This window comes from Branchiostoma floridae, chromosome 1, assembly GCF_000003815.2.
Source record: "Branchiostoma floridae strain S238N-H82 chromosome 1, Bfl_VNyyK, whole genome shotgun sequence".
NCBI classification, from domain to species: Eukaryota; Metazoa; Chordata; class Leptocardii; order Amphioxiformes; family Branchiostomatidae; genus Branchiostoma; species Branchiostoma floridae.
In genome coordinates this window covers 24,310,976-24,328,291 of record NC_049979.1, presented here as the reverse complement: position 1 = coordinate 24,328,291, position 17,316 = coordinate 24,310,976, and the positions used below count along the sequence as shown (strand labels likewise).

The 17,316-nt window shown below is 38.7% G+C and overlaps 1 protein-coding gene across 8 annotated transcripts in view; it reads left to right on the top strand.

Annotated features, from left to right (window-relative positions):
* The first annotated feature begins 905 nt into the window (after window positions 1-905).
* Window positions 906-17,316, top strand: part of LOC118418107 (tricalbin-3-like) — a 100,433-nt gene continuing 84,022 nt past the window's right edge. For 3 of the 8 annotated variants that reach the window (XM_035823948.1, XM_035823985.1, XM_035823978.1), the window contains exons 1-2: window positions 908-1,476; window positions 4,715-5,112. In XM_035823948.1, the coding sequence (XP_035679841.1) occupies window positions 4,751-5,112 (362 nt within the window). In that variant the 5' untranslated portion in view covers window positions 908-1,476; window positions 4,715-4,750. Of the gene's footprint in view, window positions 1,477-4,714; window positions 5,113-17,316 lie in introns of all 8 variants that reach the window. The other 5 variants (XM_035823971.1, XM_035823963.1, XM_035823991.1 and 2 more) reach the window with 3 other exon arrangements.

Genomic DNA, 17,316 nt, shown 5'->3' with positions numbered 1-17,316 from the left:
ACGCACGATTTGTACGCACAATCTGCGACTCGGTAACGAGCTGTGCGATTTTGGAGATTTCCTTCGACTAGTCGCATATGTTAAGAACATGTTTCGCTGCACCGCGACCGTCGTAAGACTCCTGAAAACTGCCGGCGATCCCTAAAAATCGCAAGATGATCGTGAGAACACCGGACGTCTTACTCACGAAAATGTCAATCAGAGTTCGTAAACTAGTCTTCCGATCGAATCGCGCCTATTGTGAGGGGGGTATTAAAGATACGGATTGTAGACATATGTTGGATCTAAAAGCATCCATTCAGTTATTGACTTTCGCAACCGATTTCCAACACATTCCCGCCCTTTTCCTCTTTTCCAGGGTTAAAGCAAGCCTCGCGATATCCCTAAATTTTTTCGAATTTTCGGTCGCCTAAAACACAATGCAGCCGAAGACGTGAGATACTAGTACAGTACCTCACGTTCTCACGACACAACAAAGCCACAGTATATACTTCCAAAATAGCACACGGGTAATAAATTCAACTTTTGGTGTAAATACCCCAAACAGTCACTTTGTTTTAATGCTTTGTGCGGTAAGGTTGATTCTACAATAGTATAACTTTCAAATGTCAGTTCAGTGCTGTTACATGTACATGTATAACGTTACATATGTATGGTGCCATCATCATATATAAACAGAACCTAACGTTGGTTGCAAAGACATGCAGAAAGTGCTCCCTTTGTGTCTTCCTCCCAAGGGACGAGTCCAAAAATGTATCGACAGAAGTTGCTTGAAAGTGACGCTGTTATCTGGCAAAGCGCCAGAGGTAAACTCCTTGTTCTTCGGCGCCAAAACGCAAGGGAGCGTCTCGCTGTAATTATTGCCTCCAGGCGATCAAAGAATTGACGATCATGGGGTATTAAAAGGATTGATTGCCTAGAGCTCTTTGAAGTAAAGTAGATTTTGATAGATAGAACCCAAACTTCAGTTGTTCTTTGATCACACAGCTTGAAAGATTTAACCACGACGGTGAGAATTGACTTTGATGTCCAGGTATTGACTCACACGCGGTTCAAGCCATAGCACTATTACACCCCCACTAACTCCTTGGGCGTTTCGTGCATTCAAATGACGGATTCTCAGTTCCGTCCCAAGCGGCGATAAATTTTCCTTTGTTGAATGTTTAGGTTGGTGGACCTTAATGTCTTCAGGATTCCACACCCTTTGACCCCAAGAACGATCGGTTTTTTTTTACTGCGTGAAAATCGATGCCGGAATTTTTGGGGTTGGAAGCTGATACCAAAGCGGCGGTGTCTGTTTGATTGTGATGTCGCCACCTTGTGCCAGACCTTAGCCATGTGCACCCGTGTGATAGCGGCCAACAAACGTACACATCATGCTTACGTTGCTGTCAGTGGTAGTCTCAAGACGGTGGCTCCCGTAAGGAATGATCTTTGAGGAGGTGTTGATAGGAATTTGCAAGGATATGCGCAAGGTAAGGTCTTACTCCATGGGCTAGCCTGGCTAAGCTACTTCAAATACCACCAGTGTTGTAAAATGTCGCGTTCTACCTCGTGCCATTTAATGTATGGTTTCTCGGCCTAGAAAGGATTTTGACGGCTTATTTGTGAGGATGTCTGCATTTCAGACATGCGTCATTCTTGTATGTAACATTTACTACAGGTGATTTTGATGGTGGTGGTATGAAATGTGTCGCAACCTCAACATATTTTCATGTCAAACAAAATTGCTACAGAGGCTCTCTTATTTCAAGGGGGTGAAATGATCCTGTTCTGTTCGAGCAACAGTCATCGAGAGGCTGTTTAATATCAACAGTGCTTAAGTGAAGTGTGTTTGAAGTGTTGTACTTATGAGTTCTCGTGACGTTTAGACGTTACATTGTACCTGTTGTTGTCAGCTGTGAGCCATGCGTGAACAAAACACAAGCCTGGCGCGCGGTGATGGAATTAATTCTTTGTTGGGCAGAACGAAAACAAGTCTGTGTGTTACTGTAACACTTTTCACAGTGTCTGCCACTCCTTCAAGAAAATTGTCTCAAAAAATGTTGTCTTTGATATACAACCCTTAAAACATTTTCCCGTAAGGTTCTTGAAATAGTTTTGCTATCCATGTCATTTTTTCTTCTTCCAATTTGTTTTCCTATCCTTTTTTTTTAATTCTTCTCGTATAACATTTTTCGAATCCCAAATTTGTATTTTTATAGTCTGCTTATAAAACATGTTTCCTGTCTTTATCACATAAACCAGATTTGAATTACCAAACACCTAGTAATTGTACAGCAGCGATTCAAGACTGCACAGTGTTGATGACAATATGTTGTAGAGCTTTGGTATTGGATCTAATAGTTTTGTCTTGTTTCAGTTCTTGAAACTGTGTTCAAATACAAGTTGAATGTGTTCATTGTGTTTTCCTATATCTTGTGTTGACGCATGGCTTGCAGGCCTAAGATGGTGAATGAACTGATGCCATTTACATTTGTACATCACCGAGATATATGGACGCTTCGTCGCTTTTATTGCCCTCTTAAAATTGCCTTCACAATCCACAGCCGTATCATGGTCTAAAGCTTCCTGGCAGCAGACCCATTCCACTGATCCAAATTATCATTCAGGAGATTACATGCCAGTCAGTGTCTCTCAGGTAGATCATTCTTAGGGTCCGTGGTGTACTCAGACTTGACCTTCCTCTTGACCTCTAACTCACCTTCACCTTTCTCTGCGACCTTTCATCCCACGTGAGGAGCTCTGAGGCATGCTTTCTGGAAATGTAACAATCTAGTGGAAGAGTTAATTAGTCCTCATGATTGGCCAGAAGGTTGTCAAAGGAATCTACAACTCTCGGGGGTCTTTTTTTTCAACCTCCAGCATCCTGATATGTTAATTTGAAACTTCAGCCATTGCCCATTTGATCCTTGAGGGCAACCATGAAATGCCATCATAATGGGCTAATTGTGTTACACACATGCACGAACAGTGCACCATACAAAATTGAGGTATGGTGCTTAGAATAGTATTACACCAAACAGAATGATATCTCTTTTCTGTAGGGATGTTACATGCTAACACTAGTTCACCTTTATCCGCGGGTTAACCTATATCCGTTGTTTATAGAAAAAATAAGGTATTTTGGGATAGCAAGTTGACAGACGGTGATTTCAAACTGTATATTGAATATCTTGCAATTTGAATCGTCCGTTGCCTTGATAATGTATCCCTGATTACCCTGTTTTTCTAACAACGGATATAGGCTACCCCACAAATAAAGGTGAATTAGCGTTATATGTAGGATGTAAGAGGTGGAAACATTAGTTGCAAGTGTAGCATGATGAAAAGGTACAGTTTAGCCAACCAGCCCATAGCCCTCACTAAACATGTCAATTTTACATTAAGTCAGCTTTAGCCCTTAAAACTTGTGAACAGGGACAAATGGTATGTGATTTTCAAAGGCAAACACAAAACAGTTCTTAACCTGTCAGTATGCATCTTTGTCAGATAAGAACTTCGCTCTGTCAGCAGTCTTAGTACTAAGGACAACTTTCTTTCAGATGGCCCAATTAAGATGCCTAGTTATTCCAAAAAATGCCAACAATTATTCATGCTGCCATTTTCTCTGTCAAACCAAGCTTTGTTTCATTATTCATAGTGTGGGTAGCCGGTAACAGCTTATTTTTGTTTTGGAGATATTCTATAGAAAATGTGCATATCACGCCAATTACTCTTTAAAGTAATCACGTTGGATTCACTATTCAGAATGCAAGAGGTCTTCAGGAATAAGTCAGTCTCCAGTACAGTGTTGGGCACACCATAAGCTAATTAACCTTTACTATACATGCTCAGGTAGAGACTGTTACAGGCATGAATAATGGATTGTTGTTATTCTCTACCAGACAGATTGAATTACAAAAATAAATCGGTTAAGGGAGGTCTGTGACTGAAACTGAAATTGTTTACTTTGCGGTGAAGTATCGTGCACTGTATTCTTTGGGTATGAAATGGATTTTGCTTGACAGTATAGTCAATGTTACACTGTCTAGTACTGCTGTACTGCACAAGCTGCTCTGCACTGCTTTCATCATTATATTTCTTCTATATTGCACAAATCCTGCTATACTGCTATAATAAGCTACTTTAATGGAGCTGCAATAGTTCCTGTTGGGTGGAACCATAGGTGCATATTAATCCTGGGTCTGACAGTGCACAAATTATTCTTTACTGCAATGTTACAGACGAGTGATTTACTGTGCGAATTATTACCATGCCAAATTGCACATTCAAGTTATGCTATACGACTATGCTATACATTGAGCACACAAATCATGCTATACTTGACAATGTATGCTATATTGCTCAAATTATGCCAAACTGCTAACTACATGTAAGTGTACTTTGATTAAGTCAAATTTGTACACTTGGAGTTTAGGTGTAGCGCTAGTTATTTGTGGGGTAATCTATGTCCACTGTTTTTAAAATCAGGGTACAATTGTATTTAGGGATATCAAGTCGACAGACAATGGTTTTCAAATTTCAGTATTTTCAAAGTGCTGCAGTTTAAAACCTTTACCTGTCAACTTCATATCCCCAAATGCCCAGTTTTAACAGCAACGGATATAGGTCACCCCACAGATAAAGGTGAACTGAAATGTTATATGCAACACAGACTGTACAATGTATTCTTTGGTATGTTGGGTTTTGTCTGACAGTGTACTATACTTTCAGGAGGTGATTTCGACCTTGAAGGACAGATGACTTGATGCTGAAGATGTCTGGAGGTTCAGGAGGACTGTTGTCGGGGCGTTACCACGGCGCCTCGCTGCAGCTGACCCCTGCTGAGGAGGAACAGCTGGCCCTGGAGCAGGGATGGAGACAGACCCAACAACTCCTGGTCTGTGTCTTCACCTGTTGTGTCGTCGTGGCTGCCTGGCTGCTGGGGAGCATGGGAGTTTCCGTGGCATGGCTGGGAGGACTGTGTCTGCTGTTGCTTCTGGTGTGGAGGGGGAAGGTTCAGCAGATCGTAGAGGAGGCGGTGAGAGAGGAAGAACTGCGTGTACACAGGAAGAGGGCGCTGAGGCAAAGCGAGACAGCGGAATGGCTGAACTTCATCTTAAACAGATGGTCAGTGGGACAGTTTCTAATTTTCTCTAGAACCCTGATTGATTGCAATTTGCAAGTCCTCTTATGAACAGTTCTGAGGGATTTAAGTACCTATCTGCATTTTGAGCCAGATTAATACTGTTGACATACCAGGTTTGGCAAGCTGGGATCAATCCCATGCCCTGAACAAACCTAGGTTCACAAATCCAGGTATGAATGGGGTCTAACTGGCCATCTTCATTCTTTTTCACATTAAGCAAATTCAAATGTTTCATGGAAGCAAAATGTGTGCCATTGCAACCTTATCTTTCTGTACCAGATGTTCAAATTACTAGGTCTTGGTAGTGTGACACTGCTTTTGCCTATTGTTGGATTCAGTTGGCCTTTAAAGTAGCACTTACAAAGTGGTCTTGCCTGTCTAGACATTTGATCACAAGAAATACAGCAGGGTTCCTGATACGAATAGTCTATATGAACCCCTACAGAACTTACTAGCTTCAAGCATCACAATGTCTACTCTCCAACGTAATGGCATCTTGATTGTCTCAAAATGACTAACTTAGTATATACTTTAGCAATACATTTGTAGTATAATTTATGTGATTTGAAAAAATGGATGGTGAATATAGTCTCGTGAGCTTAAGTACCCTACAATCTTCTTTAATAGGTTTGACATTTGCAACACTGATTGACATATTGTTCCTACGCTGTGAACCCAGTCTCTGACATTATCATGAATACCCGTGAAAGCTTTCATTATCTCCAGGGTCAGGCCTTCCATTAGTGCAGAACTCACTTAAACTACAGAAAAGACTGTGTCTTATCACATCAATTTAGCCGTTGGGTTTTAGGGAAAACTTGGGTCGGTAAGATAAGATTCTCTTACTACTTGTTCATCAAGAAGGTTGTTTTGTGGGCTGTGTGTGTGCGTGTTTGTGTGCATGTATTTAGAGTCACCTGAGGTGACTTGCAAGTCCATACAGACAGAATTTAGGAAAATGTACAAAATGACCAATTAACTCTGGTGGACGTAAGAACATGTAAAGAAACAGTCATACCTTCAAATACCAGAGTTACCAACCTAGGATTGATGTGTTAAAAAATTTGGACTTTACCAAAACTATCGTACAGTGGAATTTGTTATCACCAAGTACAGTAGGGGCATCTTCTCTGGATAGTTTTAAAGAATGCTTACAGATTGATGTGCAAAAGTTAGGTGTGACGGGCATTCAGTGTAATATAACCAGCTGCTGCCGCGCCACGTGCCTGCGAAGCTGGTGTGTTACGCCAAATGACGGTTATACTGGCTATATAATGTAGATACAGATACAGAATCTGATGCCGATATACTTTTTTTCAAATATTTTACGGTCAGCCAGAAATTGGCCTCCTGCTGTGGGCTTCCCAGTAGAGCCACAAAAATGTTGTATATAACCGTATCATATCACTACACCAGTTACGTTTTGTAGATATGTATCAGCAAGCCATCTTGCTGGCAGACTATAGATGCATGGTAATGTCAACAGTTTGGGAAAGAATGAACTCAAAACATCAACAAAATTCAGCAGTAGGAGGGATACTGCATTTCTGTGGATGAAATATCGACAATATAAAACATATAAGGTGTGGGATAGAAAGTGTGATTATATGAATTGCGATGTTGTTGCCTTATGGGGTTGGTTACATTGAGAATCTGATTGGATTAATAATAATGTCGTAAAACTTTATTGTGCAATGTAGGTTTTGAAAAGTTAGGCCATGTTGATTTGATAATATGGATGACATCCTATGGTTCAACAAGAAAACTGATAGGCTTTATTGTAGTTTTTATCAAAATGAGCCAAATGAGACCAAAGATATCTTCTATTCTTCATGAAAACAATGCAGCACACTACTTTTCACCTGCGCTGTTGTCTGTGTTATAATTGTTTACTTTGATGTGACCCTGAGCAAGTCTTGTACCATCGGAACATGTAAAGCCAGCATCATATCTTTCTTTTCTCATTAATACCAGTATTCTGATTGTTTTCTGTATCTGTATTATGTGTCTGTACCTATATACCCGACATGGCGGTCACTGCACTTTGCCGTAACACACCAGGATAAAGCCTCTTGACATCTTTTCAAGGCCTCTTGATATCCTTTCAAAGCAGGTTGAGAACTTTTTAGAGCCTTTTGCATTCCTTTCAAATATGTCCTGAAATGTTTATAAAGTATCCTGAGATTTTTTCAAAGTATCTTGAGATTTTTTTCAAAGCATCTTGAGATTGTTTAGAATCTCCCTCCCATTAGTTCAATGGTCGCAAAGTGGAACCTTTGTGGGTTAGTTCAGAATATCCGACTTTTGCTTTTAGAGTAAGGCAGCAAAGGCAACTTTCCTCGCATATTATTGATAATACCATATGCAGCCCGTAACAAAACCATATGCAGTCCGCGACAAAGTGGAAATTAGAATGGACATTTGATCTTTAGCATAGATGTCAAAAGGTTGGAAAAAAGAATTACATTGATAAATGCAGCACTAACATGCACAGTACTGATTGGACTGAAATGTGATATGTTGCCCACCAAACATTACGATGAAAGGCTCATAAATAAACTAGCAACATCCAGTCTACCCCTGCATACATTTGAGTATTAACTAAGAAAATCATCAATAACAGTTTCTGTCACAAAACACCTCATCCACAAGCAGGGTATATGCACCATTTGTAATTCAAATGGTAATATGCAACATAAAATTGTACGGCTATTGTTCATTACTATGTTATATGATACACGGGAAAATGTTTGTTTTAAATTCAAAATTCTGTGGTACAATATTAATGAGATATGATCACAGTGTCATGAATTTGTAGTCATCGCGAGAAGAAAAAAATTAACCTACCTCAAAAGTTTAAAGATTAACCCATACATTTATTTTTACACTTCTTGTTATACCAGCCCCATGCTGACTACACTAACAACATTAAATATTGATAGTGCTATGCAAAGGTATGCCCAGTGGCATTTTAAAGACTTTGTTTCCAAGATGCTCACAAGGTAGTTAATGAGCTGTGCTGTATGCAGGGGGACAGCTGCTGACTCTGAGCCAAGGACATTGTTGCCTTTGAATTTCAATACCGGTATATACAGTCATGCATGTATGCAGCAATGTGCTTGTAACAGAATACAAATGGGTTGTAAATAATCACTGGTAAGGATATGTTAGAATACTAGGGATGTTGTAAATTAATATTTACATTCAATCCCCTGAATGTTTTGTTGGAATTATCTCATTTTCTAATTGCCTCATATCTGTTTTTTTATTTCGTGTTTATATTTTCATTCATTTCATATGTTTGTTTTAAGATGGGGAGGTAATCAAACATACATTACAACGTTACAAAACGTTTGAATTTTCTAATTTTCAGAAGTAAGTAAGGCCATGTTGATTTGATTATATGGATGACATCCGCGCTCGCACCAATTTTCGGCCATTTCCCAAAAAAAAAAAAGTTTTGGACCACACAGTAAATTGTACAAAGCAGCTGTAAAATGAGCACAAATATTCCGTAGATTGGAAAAAAACTATCAGAAAATCGATAACTGATGCCATAGAATGCCAAAATAAATCTCAAAAGTCAAAGAATAAGATGTGAAAGGACAGAAAGAAAGAAAAAAGGATTTTTGGTAGGGGTTTGTACATGTACCAGTAAATTCAGGATAGGTCCCGTTCAGGTCCAGAGGATCAGGTCCAGAGGATCCAGGTGGACGTGAACCTGGACCTGATTGTCTGTGGAAACCTGAGAACTGATAATACTCAAAACAATGGTAATTGGTCAATTTTGCTACAAAGGAATCTCTACAAAGGATCATTGGACTACCACTGGCATTTTGAAATCCCATCTTCATGTAATAAAGGCTTATAACTGTGTCTGTACCTTTGCACGTAGAAACTTGGTACAAGTGACTATAACACTTCGCTTTTGTTGTCTTTTTGGCCCGGTAAGACCCCAAACACCCGCCGACATAGTGTGTCCATTTTGCAATTGGCGAACCCCGTTCGTCTGATTTTTTTTCAGGTCTGTTTATTTCAGATTGGTCCAAGAAGAAAAAAAAGTTTTGCACCCGTATGATGTACTGGTCGCAACATCTAACTGTTGGTATACCATACTATGTGTTTGTAGTCCTATGTTCAACCTTCCTGGCCACTTTGATTACATACTGAAGCCAACTTTTTTTTTTGGCCAAACTTTTTTTTTATTCGCTCGCTCGCATCAATTTTGGAGTTCCCGGAGGATGTCATCCATATAATCAAATCAACATGGCCTAATTTAAAAAAAAATAATCTTGGTTAAGTGTAAGATATTTCTTACCAAGACTTCTGGTCATTTTAGAAAGCTCTGCCTTCGGTATTGTATAGTGTACTGCAGTATTTCATTGTAATATACAGTAATACCCTGTAGTGCATACTGATTAATACATTATGATAGTCCATTCTGATACACAGCAATAGCCCATTCTAATACACAAGAATAGCCTATTCTAATACACAGTAATAGTCCATTGTAATACAGTCAGCAACATCCCATTCTAATTTACTGCAATAGCCCATTCTCAAAATGCACAGCAATAGCCCATTCTAATACACAGTGATAGACTAATTCCATTCTAGCATACAGCAATCGACCTTTTGTAACCTGAAATTCACTGACAGCTAGATGCCACATAGCAGACAGACTTTGATAACATGTAACAAAAAAGTCACTTAAAACCATCAGTCTCTCCAACCTCTGCTGTTTTGAAACTTTCCACCATAAGCATTTTGATAATGCAGAGAACTTATTGCTTCCCTTAAGGCCTGCAGTGTAGTGATTATTGATGAGAAGGAGCTCGGTGGAGGAGCCAGGAGTTTGTGTCTTACTGACAGTTTAATGAGCTGGGAGGACCGGAGGGAAATGTGAGGAGGATACATACAGCCACCTCCCTGTAGAGTCATAGCATATGTCAGGACAAACAGAGAAATGATGGATGTTTGCTGAAACACTTTGTGGCACACAGAGTTGTTTTGGCAGAACTGTTGCGGAATGGGTCAACAACTTCTTCAGCACCAAGGACAGACCCACTGCTACACTGTGTACTGTGAAAGGCTTTTGGGGATTTGATGCTACCGTAAGGAGAAAATGGAGTGTTTGTGGTGGTTTTGAGTTTATGGTCATAAGACAGAACTAAACATTTTTGCGGTTGTTCATAGTTGTTCAAAGCCTTTTGCATTGAATTTCATAGTGTTCACTGCAAAAACATTTTCCATTTTACAATATTGATAACTGTAGCACTTAAGGGTCTAAACCAATATTGAATAACTGGTTTCAGATGCATGTACAGTTTTATGTTATCTTCTGGACTTGGGTGGATGAAATTAATTTTCTTTTAATAATATAAGGTGATTTATGGATACAGATAAGTTTATGGACTTTTTTTATTCATTCATTCTTTTTGTTAGTGTTATCTTAGACATTATCAGAAATGACTGGTAATCAATACCTTTTTTACTATACTAAGTCACTGTATGTTGTAATCAATAAGCAAAAATAACATGGTGGTTTAATGTTTGCATTTTTGGTGATACCCTCTTCAAGGCAAACTTATAACGAGTGCAAAATTGCTTGTTCTTCTTCCCACCTACCTCCTTGTTTCAACTGCGGAATAACAAACACTCGATTTCTCCTTAACTGAAAATTGAATTCCTGTTCTTTTAAAGACACATCCAATTGACAATCCTATGCAACTGTTCTTCCACTAGCAAGACGTCTGCCATTCGAGCTTTAACCCTTATAATTAATGAAGTGAAACTTTATCAACACTACAAGCATGACCTAAGTGTGTTGTGCACATGATGTAGTACAAGCCATTGTATTGATTGGTATCTTACATTATCATTAAGCTTATGCATGAAAGAGACGACAGGCATTAGCCATGTCTAAGCCCACTGCCATTGACGTGCAACAGTTAAAATCTGTTTTCCTCCACCAGCCATATGGCTGCTATGAATAAAACATGCAATATCTGCAGTTGCCAACGTCATATATTCTTCTAGCACTTGGCGAATGTGAGAAACCTTTGTGTATTATTCATAGTAGTCCCTTCAGTTATAAAACCTTAAGGGTAATACTAGGTAAAAATAGATTGCATGGATCTATACTTTATGTACTTTAATTCTTGAGCTGAAATTTTTTTAGTTGGTTTTGTATGTACTGTCTTTTTTTGCTGTGACCACTTTGTTCAAATTCAAAACTGGTATAATTTTCATTTTTGTACAGTATAGTGCTGCCACAAAACTTAAAACCACTGTAAAAACTTTATCTTTTCCCTATCATGAAACACTTAAAACATAAAGATATTTACAGTACGGTACTTCATCAATAGCTGTTTTGCACATTTTTGTGTTGCATGTTATTCCTAGCTGGGACCCAAAGTTTAGAGACACAAGTACATCTTCTTGAACAATACGCAGAGACGTGCACATTTGACTGAGCGAGTGTTCGATGACAAATGGCAGGTGGAACTGGGTCAGATACCATGGGGGCCACAGGAATATTATGGTCTGCCACAAATCCAACCTCTAACTACTCCCCATTGGCTGGAGATGTTATCTGCTAGACACTGATTACTCTCCAGTATGACTGGTCTCACTCAGCGTCACAGGTTGTAGATATTTGCACATGACTGCAGTTGGAAAATAGAAATTGATATTTAAGAACCAATACTGTAGAACAGAATCACAGGTTCTGAATTTCAAGTAAAACAACATGATGACAGAATGTAAATTTACAGACACAGACACACATGCACACAAACATGCACACACAAACACTCATGCACACACAAACACTCATGCACACATGCATACACACAAAGACACATAACATACACATGCACACAAACATAAATTCATAATACCACACACATACACACACACGCATGGACACAAACATGCACAAACACACATGGACACACAAATACACACAAATGCATGCACAGATAAACATGTGCATGCATGCACACAAACACACATGTAGATAAACAATAACACAAAAAATTGATACACACACATACACGTGGGTGGCTAGAAGACTGTAGAGCATACTAGATTTAACGCTAGTTCACCTTTATCCGCGGCGTAACCTATATTCATCGTTTTCAAAGACAGGCATTTAGTGATAGCAAGTTGACGGACGGTGGTTTCAAACTAAAATACTGTGAAAATATCGCAATTTGAAACCACCATCCGTCGTCTTAATATATCTAAAAGCCCTGTTTTATGAACAATGGATATAGGTTACCCCACGGATAAAGGTGAATTGGTGTTAACTTTCCTACATTCTGCTGTCACTTGCAAATAAAAAGTTAGGTCCTACGTCCTTGCCCTTTCTTCTGTCTGTAGACAAATGTTTATGAATGCAATTACACCTCCACAGGAAATTTATGATCATTTAGCATTGGTAAGCCAGACATTCATTTAGAAAGAACTACCTTCAGCAGACTTTATGTGCCAGAGGCAGGTTTTTACACTGTTGTAAGATACAAAGCTGACATTTAAATCTTCAAAGTACACACTGACAGCCTATAACATCCTCTGGTGTTGTCACATTAGTCAGCCACAACATTTGTAGTACTTCATAGAAAATAATAGTTGTCATTGTAGTTTTAAAGTACAATCTACTACTTGCTAAAACTTATACACCTGTATGTTATAATTTCTCTAAGGAAATGCTAGTCTAGATTCCCTGAATTTCTGTGACAAATTTAACTTGTTCACTAAGTGCATTTATGATGGCTGGCTCCCAGCTGTAGTTAAAATGTAATCTTTTGGCATGATGGCTCCCTTTGTCTGACTAAAGCTAAAATCTGTCTGATTCTTTTTGGGTCTCTAAGGGGCACCAGGGAGTAGGCTAAGACGATGCTTTGCTTATCAGCAGTCTGGGAGGAATTTTATAGCGTCTTTGAACTTGGAAGTTTGCCAGCCTGACACAGAAGCACTGCAGACGGAGGTCTTACGAGGCATCCCTTACAAATGCCAGAGGGTTTTAACTTTGTGCTCGGCTTAAATCAAGCTGTCAAAGCAGGCATGTTATGCAGCAATGGGGCAATAACCCAACCTTTTTGCAACACATCAGTGGCAATGCCTAATAGCAGCAGTTTTGGGTGGCGTTATGGGTTCGTCAATCTGCAGTGTAACCAGTGGTTAAGAGGCATGCAGTAGTTGGAGATGTCAGAATGATTGAATGGTTTGATTTGATCCCATGGCCTTTCGTAGGGGTAGTTTCCGTGGGTGGTTACTTTTCTTAGAATGCATTGTATTTTACAAATATGTTTTCTGTTTGGTCATAGGTTTTATATGCATGTACAGTAGGGCTGAGTACTTAAAGGTAATATTAGCAGATACAGGTACCTATACAGAGGTTTATCAACAGTGGTTTATGACAAAGTAATAACCTGCAGTCTTCAATAAGGACAGAAACTATAAAACATACCTATTTTTTTATTAAACAGTATATCTGAATGTTTATTATCTGAAACTCTGTTATTAATATGTTATCATGCTTTGGAGAGGATGTCAAATGAAAAATAGGGCTAACTTCAATGACCATACAATGGTTTCACCTTTTTCCACAGCAAAAATATTTATCTTTTTGGTAAATAACACATTTTAGTAATAAAAGAAATTAATAAATGTAAAAAAATTAAACATTTGAATGTGAGTGCATGTATTTAGTTATCTAACTTTTCTAAAAAGTATAACAAGATCTTTATTGTGTTCCTTGTTATTAAAAGAATTTGAAACAATGCTATAAAAGTTCAGATTCATTGCTTAGAAACAAGGCAGTAAGATTTGTGATTCTACTTTATCTTTATTTTCTGTGTACCTGAAATTTTAGATGTACCTTCTCCTGAAAATGAATAGTAGAGGCATAAAGCCAAAGCTTGTAACAATTGTCTGATTTACTGCTGATTTGGAGGAACAGATTTTTACCTGTAATTTGTCCAGCTGGGCAGTCTGTTAGTCTCAACAGGGCACAGTGGGGCAGCCATGTTCTTGATCGGAGCTCACGAGAGCTACTAATGGGACTCAGGGGAATAAATCAGCACAACCACAAGTTACTTTCTCTGGAATGAAACATGTACAATTATCTGTTGAAAACTGCACTGCATGTAGTGTTTCTTCAGGAAGCAATGGATCTTCATGAGAATTTATCTGGCTGTTTGATTCATTGTTTACCATGCTATCAGTTTGAGATATCAGACGTTTTGAAAATGTTAAGCCTAGCAAGGGAAGCAGGCTACTGTATCAATTTTTATGTTAACTTTATATAATATACAGAAAACGAGGAAGAAAAAAAGTTGTTTTTTTGTTTCAATGATGTCAGCAACCAGTTATCTTATACTGTCCTTGGTGCTGATTTCTCAGCTGTTAGGCACAGATTTTTTTTCAACTTGTTGTTACCTCTGTGAATATGAAAGGTGCTGCTTTTGGTCCATGTTTTTGTTTGTCTTGGTGTGCATCCTTATCTATTTGTATACTGTAGAGTGACAGGATGTGAGACAGAAGATGTTGTTACCAGTGGCTGGTAGGATGGGAAGCATGGCTTGGATCCCAAACTTGTCCTGTTGGCTGGCTGGCCCGGGTCCAATGTTGCCCCCCCCCCCCCCCCAAGCTTGTATAACAATGCATAGAGAGAATAAGGTAAAAATTCACAATGATGAATTGAACAACCTCACAAAAATGGTATCATGCCTTGATTCATAATTCTAATGATGTTTAGTTGCTTTTGGTCATGGGAGCTGTTTCTCATACAAAGATAACATGTAACCTATGTAAACTAAGGTAAATCTGTGCAATCAGGGCTCGAAATTCATTTCTGGGATTAGGTGCACTGGTGCACCCAGCTTAAAAAATTGGGTGCACCACTTAAATTTAAGTTGTAGAATATAAAAAAAAAACCTAGTAACAAAATTTAGTTACAAGCTGTCAAATTCTTAAACAAGTAACATGACAGACATGTTTATTATCTTTCAAATACTTAGATGTCAAGAATATGATGTATACTAGTATACTCGATATCTTTCCATACATAAACCTAAGAAAATATTTGGGTGCACCCACTGAAAAAAATTGGGTGCACAGTTCCAATTTTGGGTGCACCTGGATGCACATGCACCCAGTATTTTGAGCCCTGGCTATGCATTCTATTAGTAGTAACACAAAGCTGTTGATGGATTCTGTTTAAATCTCCTATTGTCAGAAGTGCTGTAAAGCAGAAATTGTGTTAGGCATGAAACATGTAGTGGGATTCTATGGAGCTCAGGATCTCTTGAAGTTCAAAGATATTCACAAAGACACTTTAGTACAACTGGCATTGATCAAGCATTTGTGTCCTGTGAAATGACAGAATGTATGCCAGTCTGCTAGACTGCTTGAGATAAAGGATTTCACCAGTCACCGGAGCCTCATACCAAATGCAACAAGAAGTTTGTCTTCTCACTGTTGCCATGAGAGATGACTCTACCGGGGGCAACCAGCTAAAATGGGAAACAGCTTTACAGCACATTCATACCCTAAAATCCCGTTATCGTTATACCTGGAGGATACTAAAACTCTTTCGACTTCAGCACCAAATCCTAGTCCTTATCATCAGGTCACCTTGTCAATTCTACTGCAACTTCAAACTTTTCTGTGACTCGTATTGAGAATACCAGGATAGCCCTAGTGTGTGCATGGAATGAGATTGCAAAATGACCCATTCCATCTGCTGTGACCTAAAGCTTGCCTGTAACAGTGCTTCTTATGGTTGTTGCGTGATACATGTACTATTTTTAGACCATGGGGGTCAAGTGGATTGGATGTACATGTACTCCCAGCACTATTCTGCTCTCTTACTGGTAGGCATCCCTATTACTGATGAAGTGCTCAGTATGAGACAGGTATTGACTCCTATAGAATGAAGAGCAGGTCAGTAATTAGCTCTTCTGTCTTAATGGCAAGTCAATTCTCAATTTAGCAGGCTATCTACATCATGTTTGTCTGCAATGTACATCATGTGTGTTGACTGTTAACAACAAAGTTGCTGTAAAATCTGTCTGGACTCAACAGCTATTAGTGTAGTTGTAGAAGTGTGTACCAAGAGTGTGGTAGCCTTGACTATAGTTTCCAACTCAGTAAAGTGATACTCGCCCGTGGTGATGATCATGATGATACTAGGGTGCCACACTTCTTATAAATACAGGAATAAACTACTTGCTGTATGTAATAACTTTTTAGGTAATCATTTTGGTCTCTTTTTTAAGACTTAGGCATCTTGGCTTTTCCTATATTGCCTTTTTCACTCTTGTGTCTATTTGTAGTCTGCAGAGGATGTCATCTATAGTTTTTTCTTGCTGAGGCCTTACAATGTAGATGCAGCCTTAGGTTGTGGCAAGCATAAAACATATGCTGAATCTTTGCACATTGCCAAGTGATTAGTTATGTTCACCTTCACCTATGACAGGGATGAAAGATTTTCTTTAATAAAGGGAAACTTTGGATGGGTATCAGGTAGACTTTATGTGGTGATAAGGGCAATTCACATTTGGTGGACATAACAGTTGCTCATCGTTGACAGTTATATTATGTTTTTGATAAGCCACCTTTGGCGATTGTAAAAACTTGTGCAAAAGATGTGGCTACTTTGAAAGATTGTAAATTATCGGTCAGAAAGCCAATTTTCTCTACACGAGTAAGCAATGAAATTATGATATACATGTACAGTAGTTCACCTTTATTCCCGAGGTGACCTATATCCGTTGTTTTTAATAACCATATTCAGGAATATAAAGTTGATGGACATTCAGGTTTCAAACTGCAATATTTTGAAAATATTGCAATTTTCCCTAGATAGCCTGCTTATAAAAATAGGTTTCCCTGCAGATAAAGGTAAACTACCCTTTATTTCAACTTCAACTGCTTCTTCCTACTGCTGTGACATAAACTGGATGGACAATGTTCCTTCCATGGTAGAGATATCTCTTCCTTTGATTTTTCAAATTCCTTGTGTGAAGTATGAACATGTATGGCTACTAGAGGCATTTTCCATGGGCAACTGTATAACCTCTCTGAAATGCAAAGGGAGAAAAAATTGAAGGTAGACAAGGTAGACAAGCCTGCAGCTATGTATATGATGCTTTTGTATGTAGTCAGACTCTGAT